Below are 18,844 nucleotides of genomic sequence, written 5' to 3'. Positions count from 1 at the left end.
TCTCACACTTTGCACTTGATTACATTATTGCATCATCTAAAATAAATCATAATAATGGAAATAACTCAGTTCAGGGTCGATATATAGAGCACTTTATTTTAAGTGGGCCACAGATTCTAGGTGGGAAAACGAGTAATTTAATCATTATTGTGCTTCTGTGTATAAATATATACAATACACGGATAATATCAAAGCAATAAGTGACAGATATCAGTCCCTTCACTTTCAATTTGTTTGATTTTGTGACTCATTTTTGTGGAATAATTTGAAGAAAATTGCAGCATTTTGGAAAAATGTAGCATTCTTTTAACAATTACAGATAAAAAAAAAAAGCTACTGCCATCATGTGATAGAAATGTGGGGAGAAATGTGAGCCCTTCTAATATTGTGGAGTTTTATTGAAATCAAGTATTAATTTGGAGATATCTACAACTAAATAAGTAGCTAATTTACACAAGAATTCATACTTTCTCTGACTTTCAGATTCTGCTGCGGGATGAATTAAAAGCCCTAAAGGGCCGGATTTGGTCCCTGGGCCTTGAGTTTCAAATTTGTGCTTTATTTGCTTATTAAATGTGAAGGCTTTGGATGTGACAGTATCTCCACATCTGCTGCTGGAATATTTATTCATATCGCCCTGGGAAACAGTAGCATTTCACATGTGAGAAATGGTCAAATAAGTAAATTAAAATAAAATATATATGTCTTTGAAGTGTCTTCTATGGCTTTAGTGTACCACTGCGATCTTAAGCGGTGAAAATATGCAAATATTTGCAACAATTTGTTTTAAACCATAAAGATAAATTAAGAAATATGATCTTTTTAATGGTAAGAAAAAAATTATTTCATCAGTACATTTTTTGTGTGCATTCTCCCCTAAAAACAAATTTAACAAAAACAGTTTTTGCTTTTCTTTTTAAAGTAACCCAGAGAAAAATGAACACATTGAACGTGAATACAAGACAACAGAATACAAAATTATAATACCAAACCCACATTTTAAATGTAATGTTTTCATTCGTGTTTGAGTCTAAAACCATTAAATCAGCAGAATAATTCACTACTACAATAAACCTAGGCGTGGTATAATTTAAAATTAAAAATGATCCAAAAAAATCAACACATCTCATCGAGTTTTTTTCTAACATGGTGTATTTTATTTTGTGAAACACTTCACTTCCGGCTCAGTACCGCCTCCAGCGGTGCTAATTAGCATTAGCTTCCGTGAGGTGAAGCAGACGGAGAGATGTATCAACATCATCTTCATCAAACTGCGTCTGTTGTGTCTGTTAGCGGCTCTGGGACCGCAGTCTGCGGACAGAAGTGACGCCTTTACCGGTACGAATGTACACCACTGTCAACGTTTGACTTTACGGCTCTAAAATGCGTTCAGAGCTAGCAGGCTAAAGCTAACACCGAGCTGCTCTCTGATTGGCTGGTTGAGCTTCACCTGTCTCAGAGTGCGTAGGTTTGCGCGTGTGTGTCAGATCACACGTTGTCATCAAATCAGTTATCGACAAAATTTTTAAAAACAATAACTCCTTAATGTTTGTTCTACGTCGGTGTAGTGGTTTAACTGGTGTCACTAAACTGAACATACACATAGAATACAATTAGAACACAATTCTACGGAAGCCTAGAGCTGCCACAGGGGAAAATGTATTTTGGATCACTATATTGTATGAACAATGTAATTATATTGTCCATACAATATAATTATTTTGTATGAACAACATAGTTTACTGTACAAACAGGATATTATGTTGTACAAACAATATAATTCTATTTTAAAAACATAATGTATTATACAAACATGATATTATATTGTTTGTATAATATAATTATATTGTACACACATGGTAATATATTGTGCAAATATTATAATTATATTGTACAAACTTTGTACTATATTGTTCGTACAAAATAGGGGTGGGCGATATGGGAAAAATATATCACGATTTTTATCATGATTTGTTTTCATTCAAATCATTTAAAATATTTTAAAGTTATTTACCAATAAAACAAACCAAATCACCTTCTTAAAATCATCGCCCTAAATGGAAAAAAATAAATAAATGATCATTTAGGACAAGGTAATTATCTTTTTTTTATTGTATGTAAGCGATTCATTAAACTGGTTCTTAGTACAATTAACATCAAACAAAAACGCTGACAAGTTATTTTAGTCACACAGTTTTTTTTACTTTGTTGTAACTAAAGTGGTGTAGCATTAGCATTAGCAACACTTGCTACATAACAAGGCAGCATATCAGTCTAGTAATTTCTATTTGTTATTGAGGTAACACACTCATATTAATAAAATCCTACTTTAAGCAGTGTTTGAACGCCTTATTTCACACAGTTTAGACAATCATATCCTGTGTATGGACCACAGACATATGACGCAGACACGGCACCGCAAGGGTTAAAATGTGAACTACAGACGGTTCTACGATCTCTGTGATTTGGGAGATCGTCGTCATGTTGAAATCCTTAACAATCTAATAAGGATGTAACGATTCACTCAACTCCCAATACGATTCGATTCATGATACTGGGTTCACGATACGATTGTCTTTACAAAATGGGACTGTAGACAAATGATGATTGAAACAATGCAAAACTGTATAATAGTTCTTTTTCTTTTTAAAAGTGCAACTATATTTTGTGCCTTAACAATTGGACTTTAAAAAATAAAATAAACAGTCTGCATTGTATTTACGTCAGATATTTGTTTGGACCAGCAGAGGGTGCTGGTAGCCCAGTGTTCGGTTGGCATGCAGATATTCTCGGCAGTGAAGAAGAGATGCTATGCTAGCAGACAGAGCTACTAGAAAAACATGACTTTTACAGATATTCACGTAATATTACAGATATTTTTTCGGTGCTAAAGGGGTCAGGAATCATTTATGAACATGTTTAAAAGTAGAAGGCGGCCAGAAAGAAAGTAGTAGCAGATTCTGCCCGCCGCCTCAGCATTTGGACAAGAGAAGTATAAATAGATATAGCGCCCTCTGCTGTTTAAAAAAAGTACTGTGATTCAATTTTCAGAAAATCGATATGAACCATGATACCTTTGAATCGATTTGTAACTGCCGTACGATTAATCGTTACATCTCTATGATGTAATATTGTCAGATCGCACTCCCTTAGTACAAAATAAGTATGTTTGTAAATATGTTTTTACATTGTAATGTATTGTTCACACTATAAGTATAGTGTTTTTACAATATATCATCTTCATACAATATAGTGATCCTACTACTATTATTTTTCGTACACTTCAGATGACAGCTGTGCATTAATATTATACTGAGTGATCGTGATAGAAATCAGTCATAAGATAACATGATCTCCAGTCTCACTGTAACACCGACCCATATGAGTGCTCAGTGGGGTCAAAGGTCAGTGTGGGGACACGTCAACAATTTCAGGTTTTGTGTTTTGTGAGTTACAGTAAATGAGGTTTTGGTCCAGTGTTGTCTTCTTTTGCTGAGTCATTGTTTGTTTGTTTGTAGCAGACTGAAGCTGGAGGAGCAGGACGTAAACAGAGCATGAAGAGGAGGAAGCAGGAGGCTGAGGAGGAAGTAGAGGATCACAGTCCTGAACCAGGTCAGATTTTGATCATAAATATGCTCTTTATGATAATACCTAGGAAGGAACCCAAAGGAATATGATAATAAATTCTGTTATATATTAGTATAGTTACATTTATGACTCTGAATGTTAATAACCTTACTAGAATTAAAGCATTACAATTGTATACATTAATATTAATGCTTAAAAAAGGTTTTTAAATGATATATATATTTAGTAGTGACATCAAAACACTAACAATATAATATAAAATAAAATAGTATGTTTAACTTGAGTCATTCATGTACAAATTAAATCAGGGGTTCTCAACCTTGGGGTCGCGAGACACTGTGATGGAGTCGTCGGATGCCTTCAAGAAACTACCAATATTTTCTGAAGAATTCAAGCCCATTTTTGCTTCTTTTTGCCCTTTTTCTGCAACTACACCAAATTCACCATATTTTAACCTATTTTCATCACTTTTTCTTGCCATATTTTTGCTTCTTTTAACGTATTTTTGCTACATTACTCCCATTTCTGACACTTCTACATGACATTTTAATGTCTTTTCTGCACATGTTCAGCACTTATAAACCCTTTCCACCACTTTTGAACCTAATGTCACATATATTGACCCATTATTGTCACTTTTAACCTCTTTTTTTCACCATATTTCATGATTATTTTTGACAATTTAACCACATTCACCATTTGTTATGTACATTATTTTCCAGTTTAAATTAGTTGTTCCAATATTGACACTTTGAACCATTTTTACCACTTTTTTTTGTCTGTTTTTGACCACTCTAATTAGCAACGCTTAACCAATTTCTGTGGTTTTTAAAATCCCATTTCACCTCAATTTTCACCATTTTTGGTCACTTTGAACTTATTTTATTAGTGATTAAAACCAGGATTTCCATCTATAATAATAATAAACGTTCCTGTTTAACAGTGGATATTATTCAGATGAATAAATAAATGTGCTTATCACAGATTCATAGAACAATGGACCATCATTTTACTGACTTTATGGATGGACCCCAAAAATCTCTCCCCAGGACCATCTATAAGGGGGAATAACCCCCTTATAGATGGTCCTGTCTCCACATGACTGTTCTTCAATGTTCATGTCTGTGTTCAACCACCTTCAGCTACAGTGGGGGTCCCCGCTCTGTGGGACATTTATTTTGGGGGTCGTGGGCTGAACAGGTTGAGAACCACTGGTCTACAGTAATAACTGAGTCTGTGTGTAGTAGTAATAGTAACTGATTACAGTTACTAATGGTGTGTTTGCTCCTCAGATGGTTCATCTACGTTGGCTCATCGCTGTGAGGTGTGCAACCTGCGGTTCTCCCGCCCGTCCCGCCTGGCCGACCACCTGTCGACGCACTCGGGTCAGAGGCGTCATGTGTGCGGCGTGTGCGGCAAGTGCTTCACCAAGCGCGTCAACCTGACGGTGCACCAGCGCGTGCACACGGGCGAGAAGCCATACTCCTGCCCGGACTGTGGCGCCCGCTACGCCCAGCAGGGCTGCCTGCGGCGCCACCGCCACACGCACGCCCCCGAGAAGCCGCACCGCTGTCAGACGTGTGGGCGTGGCTTCACGCAGCGTCGGCAGCTGGTGCAGCACGAGCGCACGCACACCGGGGAGCGGCCGTTCGCCTGCCCGCTGTGCCCCAAACGCTTTGCCTCGCACTCAGGACTCAGCGACCATCGCAATGCGCACGGTGGCTCGGACCAGCTGAGGCGCACGTGCCCCGTGTGCCAGAAGGTGCTGAGCTCGCCGTCCGCCTACAGGGACCACACCAGGCTGCACACGGGCCACAAACGCCACCCGTGTCCCCTGTGCAGGAAGAGCTTCAGCAGACCTGGACTCCTGAGGAAACACCTGCAGAAACATGGCCAGCAGGGGGAGCAGGTCAGTCGCTGTAGCTTTAGTTGTCTGGAGCTGTAGCTGTAGCTAATCAGGGTTGGGGTCAATTACATATTTCTATTACAATTACGTGTTCAATTATCCATCTTCAACTACAACTCAAATACAATTGCGATGACTCGCATTACAATTAAAATTACAATTATTATTTTTCCCCTGAAAGTCAAATAAAATGACATTCTCAATTACTGAAGTTCAATTACAATTAATCACAATTACTGAGCCTTTAATAAATAACTATCTAACTCTTGTGTTAACTTTTCCTCCTCTTTATAATTAAAAATATAATACTTTACTGTTTTCAGTGTTGAGCGCGTCACCCCTCATGTGACACACTGAACACTGAAAAGAGTAAAGTATTATATTTTATAGCGTGATGAGGAGGAAGAGCTCTGCTTATCAGAGCTTTGTTATGAGACCTTGAGTAGAAACTGCTTTCTGCTGCCACTGATGAATACAGCGTGACCTGTGTCTGTACTGCAAGTACGTAATGTAATCTAACATGACTCAGCAAAGGAGCAATGTTTTTGTTCAAAAGTACAATGAATAATGCAGTCATCGTGTATAAACACATGAAGACACATTTGATGATATGATGATTAACATAATAATTGTTGTAACAATATGAAACATCATATTTTAATCATTGTTAACTACATATGTGTAAGACATAGAACTCCATCATGGTTCCCCAGGTTTGTGTTTAATTTAATTGTAATTGACAGTTTTTTATAGACTTTCCATGACAATTACAGTTACAAAGTCAATTTTCTGAACTCAATTCTAATTCAATTACAACAGCAACACAATTTTTACAATAACAATTATTATTATATTAACATCATAATTGTAGTTAATGATCAACTACACAATTACAATTATAACTGACTCCATCCCTGGTAGCTGTGTCCCCGGCCACAAAACACACAAAGTGACAGAAAAATAACTGAAAAAGAATAAAAAATGTAAAAATGACAGAAAAATTACTCCTACAACACAAAATGACTCCAATAACCCATAAGATAATTACAAAAATAACAATGAAATATACAAAACTACCACAAAAACAGGGAAACCCTTGGTTTTTTCTTGTATTAATATTAATGTTCAGATTGGTTATTATTCTAAATGCTGACATGAATGTTCATAACTTGGCCCTCAGATTTGACTAACATTTTTGTGGCCCCGCTGTGATAAAACCATCTCTGCTATAGTCTATGGTCTGTCTGTCTGTCTGTCTGTCTGTCTGTCTGTCCTGCTAGTGTCTGATGTTTAGTCTGCCCTGCTCTTTGCATGCAGGAGCTGCACTCCTGCATGTTGTGCCACAGGGAGTTTTCCTGTGAGGAAAAGCTCCAGCGCCACCTGTTGCTCCACCAGCAGCCGCAGAAGTTCATCTGCGACGTATGTGGGCGTGGCTTCAGCCGTGCCTATCGTCTGAGCGAGCACGTGCGCTCCCACACCGGAGAGCGGCCATACCAGTGCGGCGTCTGCAACAAGCGCTTCACCACGCACAGCGTGCTGTGGAAGCACCGCAAGATCCACCGCACGGCACCGAGGCCGGAGGACAAGGACCAGCCGGTGAGTCGGTAGCATCAGTGAAGGATTGAGACACCGCTACGTTTGTGTTTAGTACCTACAGCTGTGTGTGTGTGTGTGTGCGCGTGTGTGTGTTACAGACTACAGACGGTGAGATACAGACCGGTCCTCTCAGCAGTGAGTCTGTCTCTTCATTTAATGTTTGTTTGTCCGTCTGTCATTTTATCTGTTTTCTATCGTTGCTCAGATCTTGTTCTTTGTTTATTTTATTTATTTTCCATCCTTTTTTTTGGCAGACTTTGCAGTAGATCCAAAAGTTACCCGCTCAAATCAGTAGCATCCCTGCTACCATAAATCTAACCATGTACTGTAGATGTCCTCCACATCCTCCACAGAATGCTTGGACAGACACACGACCTTCCACTTATTCCAGGAATCCATCGTGTATCCGGCCGATAATGTTCCGTCTGGACACAAGCGGGCTCACCCTTGCCCGGTGTTTTTGTCTAAATAAAAATTTGATTGATTCCGTTGAGAGACCAGCTGACCAATTCCATAATTTAGGTTTTTGGATAAAATGCAGAGATCTACTAGATCCACAAGACAGCGGTGGTAGCGGCTGCTCCTCCAGCCCATAGACTGTAGCCGCAGCGCGAGCCCAGCCCTGAGAGCCCATCTTTATCCCGAAGTTACGGATCTGACTTGCCGACTTCCCTTACTAAAGAATCCTGGTTTAACTGAACTATCACGGGGATTAGTGCATCATTAACCCAACATGAAACTACCATATTGTTCTCTTATGGCTGTAAACAGAGGCTGATATTCATGAGAGAACTCCACCACAGTGTCTCCTAGCAACCCTCGTTGAAAAACACAATTGACTTATATATACGTCATTGGCAGCGAGTGAATTAAGGCATTACAGCCGATCACAATAATTGCATAAAATGCAAACTATCAGCCGATCAGATCGGTGTAAAGCCTAGTTTTTGTATAATGTATGTTTTGATGTTGCATTGTGGGTTTTATGTTGTACTTAAATGTTTAGTGTATGTGTGATTGCTCAGTGCTGAGTTTGTCCCTCTCTCTCTCAGCGTCCTCTGAGCGCCCCCACGTGTGTGCGGTGTGTGGGAAAAGCTACACGCGTGCCTTCAGGCTGAGGGCCCATGCTAAGGTGCACACTGTGGAGCAGGTGCACGTGTGCGGCGTGTGCCTGGAGGCTTTCAGCAGCGCCGGACGCCTGCGCACTCACCTGCGGCGCCACCTGCCGCCCAAACAGCACGTGTGCAGCTTCTGCTCCAAGAGTTTCAGGAAGCCCTGCCTGCTGCGCACACACCTGCTCACGCACGTCAAGGCCAGTCTGCGAGGGGCCCCGCCCCCACCACTGCAGCAGCAGGCCACGCCCACACCCACGGTGGGTCTGTCTGTTAGTTAGTGAAGCTGGTAGGGCTGGGCCATAAATTTGCAAAATGTCACACAGGATATAATAACATTACGCTGCCTTAATTCAGGCGATATTTATATATTAGAAAACTCGATATATTGCCCAGCCATACCTTCAGGGTCCTAGAGCCGCTGTGTTTGTGTGTTTCAGGTGTTTGTGAAGACGGAGGATGACGAAGACGGAGGTGAAGAGCAGGTGAAGATTGAATAGTTTTCCAAACAAACGTCTTGGCGTTGCACAGACTGATTCTTTCTCTCTCCAACCACGCAGGACGCCCAACCTCTGTCTGGTAACCATGGTAACCAGGAGGGGTCGATGACGGAGGACGTGAGCGGGTTGATTAACTCTGATGGTGAGGAGGAGGTGTGGAGGCCGCCGCCCACAGGTACCGTGCAGGACTGCAGTCTTCCAGGAACCCACGCTGAGAACGGGGTTCGGGTCACAATTACATTTTTCAATTACAATTACGTTCTCAATTACTGAAGTTTTGAACTTCTGAGCTTTTAATAAATAAATGTAACCTTCCTCTTGTGTTAGCTTTCTGTTAGCATCTCTAATGCTAACAGGTCAGTATGACTCATGTCTTAAATCATCAAAATATTATCTATAATTTAATTACTTACGTTTGTAAATGACAGTATTAAATTTAAATTGGTAGTTTGGATGGTGGCCATTTTGGATTTCTTGATGTTCAGCGGGAACCATTGGTTTCTCTGCGTAGATCTTATTAATAATGGATTCACACTCAAAAACACCCATATACACATTTTCATGCTTTTTTCCAGAATTAAACGTCTTTTTGATAAGATCTGCTGGACGTAGTTAATGAGGATGCAGGAGGCATCTGCCGTCGGTCGTTAACTCCTCCTACAGTCCTTCGGACTGCTTTTAATTTATAGTCATTTTAATGTATAGTCATTTTAATATATAGCCATTTTATCTTGTAGTCTACCTATTATTTATTACATTGTGTTTTTTACTGCAGTCTATGCCTCTGTATTTTTACTTATTGTTTATCTCTGTAAAGCGTCTTTGAGCACTGTAAAAGCGCTATACAAATAAAATGTATTATTATTATTATTACATCATTTTGACAAACGTTCAGAAAGTTCCAGAGATTTATGCTTGTACTTTTATATATATTTTTTTACTTTTATGCTTTTTGAGTTGTTGTATTTTTTGTGAAACTGCATTGACTTTTCAACTCCATTAGATCACGATCATCACTAAACCTTTTTCAACCTCATTATTAATGCTAGGTTAATGCTATTGCTAGGCTAATGCTAAGTTAGTGTTAATGTTAGGCTAATGTTAATGTTAGATTAATGCTCTTGTTAGGTTAATGCTAAGTTAGTGCTAATGTTAGGTTAGTGCTAATGCTAGGTTAATGCTATTGCTAGGCTAATGCTAAGTTAGTGTTAATGCTAGGTTAATGCTATTGCTAAGTTAGTGTTAATGCTAGGTTAATGCTATTGCTCAGTTAGTGCTAATGCTAGGTTAATGCTTTTGCTAAGTTAGTGGTAATGCTGGGTTAGTACTAATGATAAGTTAGTGCTAATGTTAGGTTGGTACTAATGCGTGGTTCATGCTATTGCTAGGTTAATTCTGTTGCTAGGTTAGTGCTAATGCTCGGATGTTAGTGCTCGGTGAACCCTACTGCTAGCTATTATTCTTGCTCGTTAATGCTAATGCTAACTTATACTAATATTGCCAGGTATTGCTCATGCAAAGTTATTCTAATGCTTGCTCACGCAAATGTTAATGATAGGTAATGCTAACTTAGGCAAATGCTAAGCTAATGCAGTGCGACGTGAACCAGCACCTGCATCCTCACTTCCATTTTCTTCAGGAAATGAAAATATTCTACTTAAATTTTTTATCCAGGCTGAGAGCATCTGCTACATTTACTCCAAACATGATGCTGACTCATGGTTTCCTCCCTCAGTGGTGGGGGGCGGTGCCCCTCCATCAGACAGACCTGCCCACTGCTGCCCTGTGTGCGGGCGCGACTGTTTCAAGGCGTCGGCGCTGGTCAAACACCTTCGGATCCACTCTGGGGAGCGACCGTTCCAGTGCTCCACCTGCATGAAGAGCTTCACCCAGCACGGACACCTGACAGAGCACCGCCGCATCCACACGGGGGAGAAACCCTACGGCTGCTCGCTGTGCGAGAAAACCTTCACCTTCTCCAGTGCGCTGCGGCGCCACCAGCGTCTCCATGGCGACGCGCGGCCGTACCAGTGCCACGTGTGTCAGAAGAGCTTCAAGCAGCCGAGCACGCTGAAGAGTCACGTGCACACGCACAGCAGCGTACGGCACCAGTGCCCTCTGTGCACGCTAAGCTTCAGCCGCGCACGGGAGCTCACGGTGCACGTGGATCAGCACATGAACCACCAGTTGGACCACAAGTTGGAAACAATATAACGCTGATGTCATGATTTCCAATTATCAGACAAAGTGAAACATCAAAGCATATTTGACTCTATCTGTGAAAATCCAGTTTACGTTTACAATTTATAGTATTTATAATTGTAGTTTAAAGGGATCTTCCACTGATTTTACACGTGTCCAAAAATCTTCTAAATGTACTCATTAGTAGATCTATGTCTAAAAAAAACATTATTATGCTCCATATTTGTTTTATTAATCTTCAGAAAGCCTGTGTTCCTCCATCTTGAAATCCTGTGATTGATGATGTCACACGGCCCCACTGCCTGTAAACATCCCATTGTTTTCTATTGGAGTGAAACATTCAGTCTGATTTTTAGATCATTAAGCAGATTTTTCAGTCAAAATAACAACTTGTGCTGCTTTTAATTGAATTCAATAATCAGGAAAAGTTTAAGATATAAAACTCTTTTGTTATTGAAATAGAATAAAAGCAGTTGTGACCCAAAAATTATCTGTGACTGCAGGAGGCGACAGTTCCAATATTGCTGTTTTGTAGTGAACAATGAAGCAGAGAAGAAGAGCTCTCCTAAGGGACCTTTACTCTGTCTTAAACAGTGTGCTGACATGCTCTGGTGGTTAAAGTTAGCCAGTGAATCAGACTGGTGAAGACACACAAACCCTGAGAACAGAAGTCCTTGTGGGTGCTAGTCCTTCAACAGTTTGTTGAACTTTCAACCAAAAGCAGCATAAGTTGTAATTTTGACTGAAAAATTAACAAAATGATCTAAAAATCAGTCTGAATGTTTCACTCCAATAGAAAACAATGGGATGTTTACAGGCAGTGGGGCCGTGTGACATCATCAATCATGTGATTCCAAGATGACGGAACACAGGCTCTAAAACTGTAATCCCATTTTTTAAAAAGGTTAATTACATGAAGATTGTGGAAAATAATATTTTGTTAGACTTAAATCTAGTAATAAGTACATTTAGAAGATTTTAGGCCACATTTGTGAAAACAGTGAAGAATCCTTTAATACGTTTGTCTTTAAACAATCTAAAGAATGTGACGTTTAAATCATTTCATCGACGTGTGTAAACTTTAGAGATGAACTTTAAAAAGTGTTTACGAAACAAGTGAATGAAAGTATTTGTTCTGTAGACAAATAAAAAACAAAGGAAATGTAAAGTGATTCTACTAATGACTATTTAATGCTCACATTGTATTATTGAGCTTTTATTTAATTCCACCTAAAAAATAAAACTTGATGTTTTTTGTAAGAGAAAGGAAGAAAATGCTTCAAAGGAAATATTTCTGTAATGTGACATCATTTATGTTAATAATGTAATAAAGTTTACTTCATTTATCCAGAGTGACAGAGATAAGAAAGCATTTACTTTTTTAAATAAAATGAATCTATCTCTAATTGAAATACTTTCCACTGACATGTGAAGTCTACTACACTAGGGGTTCTCAACCTTGGGGTTGGGACCCCTTTTGGGGCCGCAAGACACTGGGAGGGTCGCCTGATGCCTTCAAGAAAGTAATATTTTTTTTAAACGTGAGCCTATATTTGCTTATTTTTACCCTTTTTCTGTAGCAGCACCAAACTTGCCATATTTTAACCTATTTTCATCACTTTTTCTTGCCATATTTTTGCTCCTTTTAATGTATTTTTGCTACTTTACTTTCATTTCTGACACTTCTACATCACATTTTAATGCCTTTTCTGCACATTTTTCCCACTTTCCAGACATGTTCAGCACTTATAAACCCTTTCCACCACTTTTCCACCTAATGTTACATATGTTGACCCATTATTGTCCTTTTAACCTCTTTTCATCATATTTCATGATGATTTTTTGCCAATTTAACCACATTCACCATGTGTCATGCACATTATTTGCCCGTTTAAACTAAATGTTCCAATATTGACAACTTTGAACTATTTTTCCCACTTTTTTAGCCACTCTAATTTGCAACTTTTAACCAATTTCTGTGGTTTTTAAAACTTGAAATTTGGTCACTTTAAACCCATTTTATTAGTGATTAAAACCAGGATTTCCATCTTTAAGATGACTATAATAATAATAAACGTTCCTGTTTAACAGTGGATATTATTCAGATGAATAAATAAATGTGGTTATCACAGATTAATAGAACAATGGACCATCATTTTACTGACTTTATGGATGGACCCCAAAAATCTCTCCCCTTTATTCCCCCTTATAGATGGTCCTGTCTCCACATGACTGTTCTTCAATGTTCATGTCTGTGTTCAACCACCTTCAGCTACAGTGGGGGTCCCTGCTCTATGGAACCTTTATTATGAGGTTGAGAACCACTGCTCTACACTGAGTTTAATAATCATTTGAATAATGTGTTCCCACACAGTCACAGCTCTTTGGTCTCAACACGCTGCTGCTCCATCAGACTTCTCATGTTTCTCGTTTGTTTAAAGGATTCATCCGAGCTAAACGCTCCCTTATCCAAATCCTTCTCATTTTCACAAAGATTCAAACCACATATTTTACTGTCTGAGCCTAACTTTATTTATTCATTTATGCTCTTTCCTGTCCAGATTTAAGTCTATTTGATCTCGTCTCAATTTATTTTATATTTCACTTGTCTTGACTTAATCTAACTGAGCTTATTTTATATTTGTGTTTTATGATCTTGTCTTGATTTAACTTTGTTTCATCTCGTCATAACTCTCATCTTGACTAAACCTAACTTAACCTTTTTTTTTAATGTGATCGCGTCTCGTATGTGGGCGCTGATTGGAAAGTTGTGCATGCTAAATTAAACAGAAACTTTTTGCAACATTTAGCAACAAAACATATGTGATTTTTTTTTTGTTACTCTTGACTAGATTTACAACAATATTTGTGAAATTCGTGATTTTTTTATCATAAAAATATAATAATGTTAAATGTAAATGTGAAATCTAAATGTTAAATCTAAATGCTAAATGTTATATCTCGATCTAAATGTTATATATAAATGTAAATCTTAAATATAAATGCTAAATATAAATGTTAATATTAAATCTAAATGTGAAATCCAAATTGAAATTTTAAATCTAAATGTTAAATGTGAAATCCAAATCTAAATGTTGAATGTAAATCTAAATGTTAAATATAAATATTAAATATAAATGTTAAATAATAAACCTAAATGTTAAAAGTAAAATCCAAATCGAAATTTTAAATCTAAATGTTATATTTAAATGTTAATTGTCAATCTTAAATGTTTAATGTAAATGTTAAATGTTAAATGTAAAATCTAAATGTTAAATATTAAATTTAAAATGTTATATTTAAATGTTAATTGTCAATCTTAAATGTTAAATGTAAAATCTAAACGTTAAATATTAAATCTAAATGTTAAATGTAAAATCAAAATCTAAATATTTAAATCCAAATCTAAATGTTCATTGTCAATCTTAAATGTTAAATGTAAATGTTAAATGTAAAATCTAAATGTTAAATATTAAATCTAAATGTTAAATGTAAAATCCAAATCTAAATGTTAATTGTCAATCTTAAATGTTAAATCTAAAGGTTAAATATTAATATTAAATCTAATTGTTAAATATTATATCTAAATGTTAAAAATAAAATCCAAATCTGAATTTAAAATCTAAATCTACATGTTATATCTAATGTTAATTGTCAATTTTAAATGTTAAATCTAAACCTAAATGTTAAATCTAAATCTAAATGGTAAATATGAATGTTAAATATAAATGTCACAGGTAAATTTAAATATTTAGCTAATATGCAAATTCACCAGAAGTGCCAAAATAAAAGCTCATTGACGCAAACGATCGCTATCCGTGGTCTTTTCAGACCAAGTGACTGGTCAAAAGTTACATTTTTTAGCACACGCAACTTGTGGCTCGTCATAACCTTGTCTGGTCTTTAATTGTCTATCTGGTGTTGTCTTTCCTTACATTAACTAAGCTTAACTTGTCTTAGTTAATCTTGACTGTATTTGTTTAATCAGAATTAATGGGAGCTTCTCGTTTACATACAGGAGACGAGGCTCGTTTAAACAAATCCTGTTTCATTAACACAAGGATCTGATTTGTTTAATGAGTGTTTCTGAGAGATTTAAGGATCGCTTTGAAAACAAACCAACGGACTTGATGCTCGCTCTCATCAGGTAGGGCTCACTTTGATTCTGTTTCACAAACTTATACTAAATATTATTCAGACCTGTGTGAGTGTATTTAGGTATTTATTTTCTACAATAATCATTTTATAATATTTAATACAGTGGAACTTTCAGCATCTTCTTCTTTTTAGTTTGAATCCCACATTAGTGCTGTTTCAAAATGAAAATTATTTAGTTTCAGATTACATTAATGAATGTGCATTGATTAGAATAAACCAATATTTAAAAAATTATGTATATTTTTAAATAGCCTGTCGACAGAATAAAGTAGTTTATTGATCTTTTGAGATCAAAACAATTTTTTTTTTATTTAACTGTCTTACCTTAATTTAACTTATCTTATCTTATAGTATTTCATCTTGTCTTTTGTGAACTTACCTTGACTTTCTTTAGCTTAATTAAACTTGTCTTGACTTATTTTACCTTAACTGTACTTTATATGAAGTAATTTATAGACTTCATATATTTTAACTCAACTAATCTGAACCTAACGTGTCCTCCTACCTTATCTGGTCTTATTTGATCTGAACCAATCTTGATATCTTATCCTAACCTTAATCTTATCCTAATTCTTTGTTAAAAGTTAAACTTATCTGATGTTGTTTGTTGTGTTTCTTGGTGTTTGTGACGTTCTTTCAGTTCAGCCATGAGACGCTGTGTGTCCCCCGTCCTGCTGCTCTCAGGTCTGTCTCTGATTATTATTATTATTATTATTATTATTTATTTATTTTTTATTATTTACTCCTTTACATGAATAAATATGAGGCTTCGACATCACAGACACATGTGACCCTAAAGAGCTGAATATCATTAATATATAAGAACTGTATTAAGTGTCTGTGTCTGTCTGTGTCTGTCTGTGTCTCAGGCTGCGTGCTGTCCTTCAGTCTTTGTCCATTTCCTGTCATGGGACGTTTCCACGTTGATGACAGAAAGATGACCTGGTCTGAGGCTAAGAGGACCTGCAGACTCACCTTCAGAGACCTGGTCACCATCACTGACCTACAGACCATGACTGACCTACAGACCATCAAAGACCTACAGAAGATCACTGACCAAACCTTCTGGATCGGACTCTTCAGAAGCGCGTGGAAGTGGTCTCACGACGAGGCCTATGACTCCAGGCTGTTTGAGAAGGTCTGGACGAAGGGCGTGGGTGAGCTGTGGTGTGTGCTGATGAATCATCGCGGGGAATGGATCAGCAGGAATTGTAACGACACCAACTTCTTCTTCTGCTATGACGGTGAGTCCAAAAGATGATGCTTTTAATCTGAGAGTTTTATTCTCTATGCACATTGTGGAGGATGAATCCCCAGATGTGAAGAATGCTGTGATTCATTTTGGATGAAATGGTTTAATTAAGGAGGAATCTGTGGCGTTAAAGCAGGATTTCAGCATCTACTGAACATTGTGAGCTGTTTGCAGCCTAAAGTGATCATCACCACAGACCTCCAGTCCACAGAGCACACCTGAAATTCTCAAGGATTTAATCTGAATCAATGTTTGTCTTCAGCTTGTGTTGCCCTTTCACAAAATGTTCGAGAACATTCTCAGATCTTTCAGATGTTTGGGATGTGCAGGACAGCGACAGTTTTAGTCATTGCTCGTCCTTTCTTTCAGAGTCGTCTCAGAACCACGTCCTGGTGAGGAAAAAGAAGACGTGGATGGCAGCTCTGAACTACTGCAAGAACACATACACGAGGATTAGTGGCATCTTCAGCCTCAAGACCAACAACAAACTCAAAAATCTGTTGACCAATAGTCAAGAAGCAGAAAGCAATGAAGAAGAGTCTGTGGTGGCCTGGTTTGGTCTGTCCAATAATGGCTGGATGTGGTCAAATGGCAGCGACGCCCCCTACAGGCGGTGGGGGGTTGGGCAACCGTTGGATAAGCATTGTGTGATGATGGACATGGAGTCAAAGACTTGGTTTACCAGTGTGTGCTCAGAGAAGAGAGGCTTCATCTGTTACTCAGGTCTGTCTCCATGGATGGATGACGGATGATGTATGAATGGATGGATGGAAGGTTGATGGATGATAGATGGATGATTATGGATGGATAATGGATGTATGGATGGATCAATGATGGATGGCTATGATACAGGTCTATCTCCTCCACATGCAGTTAATTATAGATGGATAATGGATGGGAAAAAAAATAATGATGCTACTTTATATATATATATATATATATATATATATATATAATTATAACAAATATTCTATTTTTTTAAATATTAAATATTTATATATAACCTTTTATGATAATTATATGATTGTTTGATTAATTAATTAATTAATTAATCACTAATAAGTCAAATTAGTAGTAGCATTATTATTATTCTTCTTCTAATGTATTATTATGATCAGTGTTCTCTATAGTTTTTACTATATAATAAACATATTTTAAGTATTGATTACAGTTCTTTAGTGTGAATAGTTTGTGGTGGTGTTCTGCTGTTATTTTACTTTGATTCACTGAAAGTTGGTGTTATTTGTACTTCAAAGCATTTTCTGCATGTGTTTATTTGTTTGTTTATTTGTTTGTTTATTTGTTTGTTTATTTGTTTGTTTATTTGTTTGTTTAGATGATCAGAGTTATTCATTAAAAACAGTGAAGTTAAGTTTTAAGACGTCAGCAGACGTGAGCGACGCAGCGGTGCAGAGCGCCATCCTTCATCAGGTGGGAAATGTTTTTCAGATTTTCATGTGTTTTTTTAGATTTTATCGTTTTTTAGATTTTCATGTTTTTCAAATTTTTGCAATTTTAACAATTTTTCAGATTTTCACTTGTTTTTATATTTTGACGTTTTTCAGATTTTCATGTGTTTTTTAGATTTTCATGTATTTTTCAGATTTTCACATCTGTTTTTTAGATTTTAACATGTTTTTCAGATTTTAATGGGGTTTTTCAGATTTTCAGATTTTTTATGTTTTGTTAGATTTTCAAGGTTTTTTTAAAAATGTATTTTTACGTGTTTTTCACCGACACACAAATCTGAAAAATACATGTGAAAGCTGTGGATATATTTATGAATATTTTTGAGACCAGTGATGTAACCTGTGTTTTGCAGGTGAAGCGTGTGCTGAGCGAACGGGGCGTGGCCAACATGAGGTGGATCAGGAAGTATCCAAAGGAGGAGGAGACGGCGCCCCCTGCTGATGACCCCTGTGGGACAGCATAGCTCAGACTTACAGTAAAACACGTTTTAGAAGTAGTCAAACAAAATCTCATAGATATTTGTTCAAACTCATCTTAGACAATATTAACATCTCAGAACTTTGGCTGAACATCTGCACGTTGTTTAAAGTTACTTTGTTCTTTCCCAGATAGCACGCATACGTCTCGCCGACGTCGGCCTCAGATCGTGCGTCTGCATTCTTCTCCTAATGCGTCATTTTGTGTGTGTTTTTTCCCCCCAAATCGTTGATACGACTTATAAAATTGTAGAACTGTAAAATGTCACATCCATGAAGCTGTTTTTGTGCTGGGGCTCTTTTGACTATATGCTAAAAATATATTTATGATCATCATCTGTATCTCTCTTTATTTTGTCCACACATAATAAGCTAATTAGTGGTAGTATATTGTTTTTTTTTTGTGATATTGACATTTTCCTATCAGATTTAAGTAAATACTTGACTATGGATATGGAGATATTTATACTAATTGAATAATCCGAGCTAAATAAAGGTTAAACAAGTAATTCCAACATTATTGTCTTAGTTTGCACTTCGACGTATACATAAAATACAAAAAATGTGAGAAACTAACAATATCT

The 18,844-nt window shown here is 37.1% G+C and overlaps 2 protein-coding genes across 8 annotated transcripts; both read left to right on the top strand.

Moving 5' to 3' along the window:
• Positions 1-1,199: 1,199 nt before the first annotated feature.
• On the top strand, positions 1,200-11,173 carry LOC114478070 (zinc finger protein Xfin-like). 6 transcript variants are annotated; one of them, XM_028470877.1, is made up of 9 exons: positions 1,200-1,338; positions 3,522-3,612; positions 4,881-5,497; positions 6,812-7,090; positions 7,189-7,225; positions 8,143-8,462; positions 8,643-8,687; positions 8,763-8,877; positions 10,438-11,173. In XM_028470877.1, exons 2-9 carry the CDS (start codon positions 3,555-3,557, stop codon positions 10,914-10,916), a joined length of 1,950 nt encoding a protein of 649 aa, XP_028326678.1. In that variant the 5' UTR covers positions 1,200-1,338; positions 3,522-3,554; the 3' UTR covers positions 10,917-11,173. The 6 variants fall into 6 exon arrangements, with proteins under 6 accessions (XP_028326678.1, XP_028326680.1, XP_028326681.1 ...); XM_028470879.1 differs by having other exon boundaries at positions 3,519-3,612; positions 7,189-7,198; XM_028470880.1 differs by having other exon boundaries at positions 3,519-3,612; positions 8,763-8,844.
• Positions 11,174-14,755: 3,582 nt separating this feature from the next.
• LOC114478432 (lymphocyte antigen 75-like) lies at positions 14,756-18,493 on the top strand. 2 transcript variants are annotated; one of them, XM_028471520.1, is made up of 6 exons: positions 14,756-15,051; positions 15,708-15,746; positions 15,932-16,306; positions 16,684-17,037; positions 17,651-17,745; positions 18,137-18,493. In XM_028471520.1, the coding sequence occupies exons 2-6, from the start codon at positions 15,710-15,712 to the stop codon at positions 18,245-18,247; spliced, it is 972 nt and encodes a 323-aa protein (XP_028327321.1). In that variant the 5' UTR covers positions 14,756-15,051; positions 15,708-15,709; the 3' UTR covers positions 18,248-18,493. The 2 variants fall into 2 exon arrangements, with proteins under 2 accessions (XP_028327321.1, XP_028327320.1); XM_028471519.1 differs by having other exon boundaries at positions 15,703-15,746.
• The last annotated feature ends 351 nt before the right edge of the window (positions 18,494-18,844 follow it).

This window comes from Gouania willdenowi, chromosome 16 (genome assembly GCF_900634775.1).
Source record: "Gouania willdenowi chromosome 16, fGouWil2.1, whole genome shotgun sequence".
Classification (NCBI taxonomy): domain Eukaryota; kingdom Metazoa; phylum Chordata; class Actinopteri; order Blenniiformes; family Gobiesocidae; genus Gouania; species Gouania willdenowi.
This window is presented reverse-complemented; position numbering and strand designations above follow the sequence as displayed.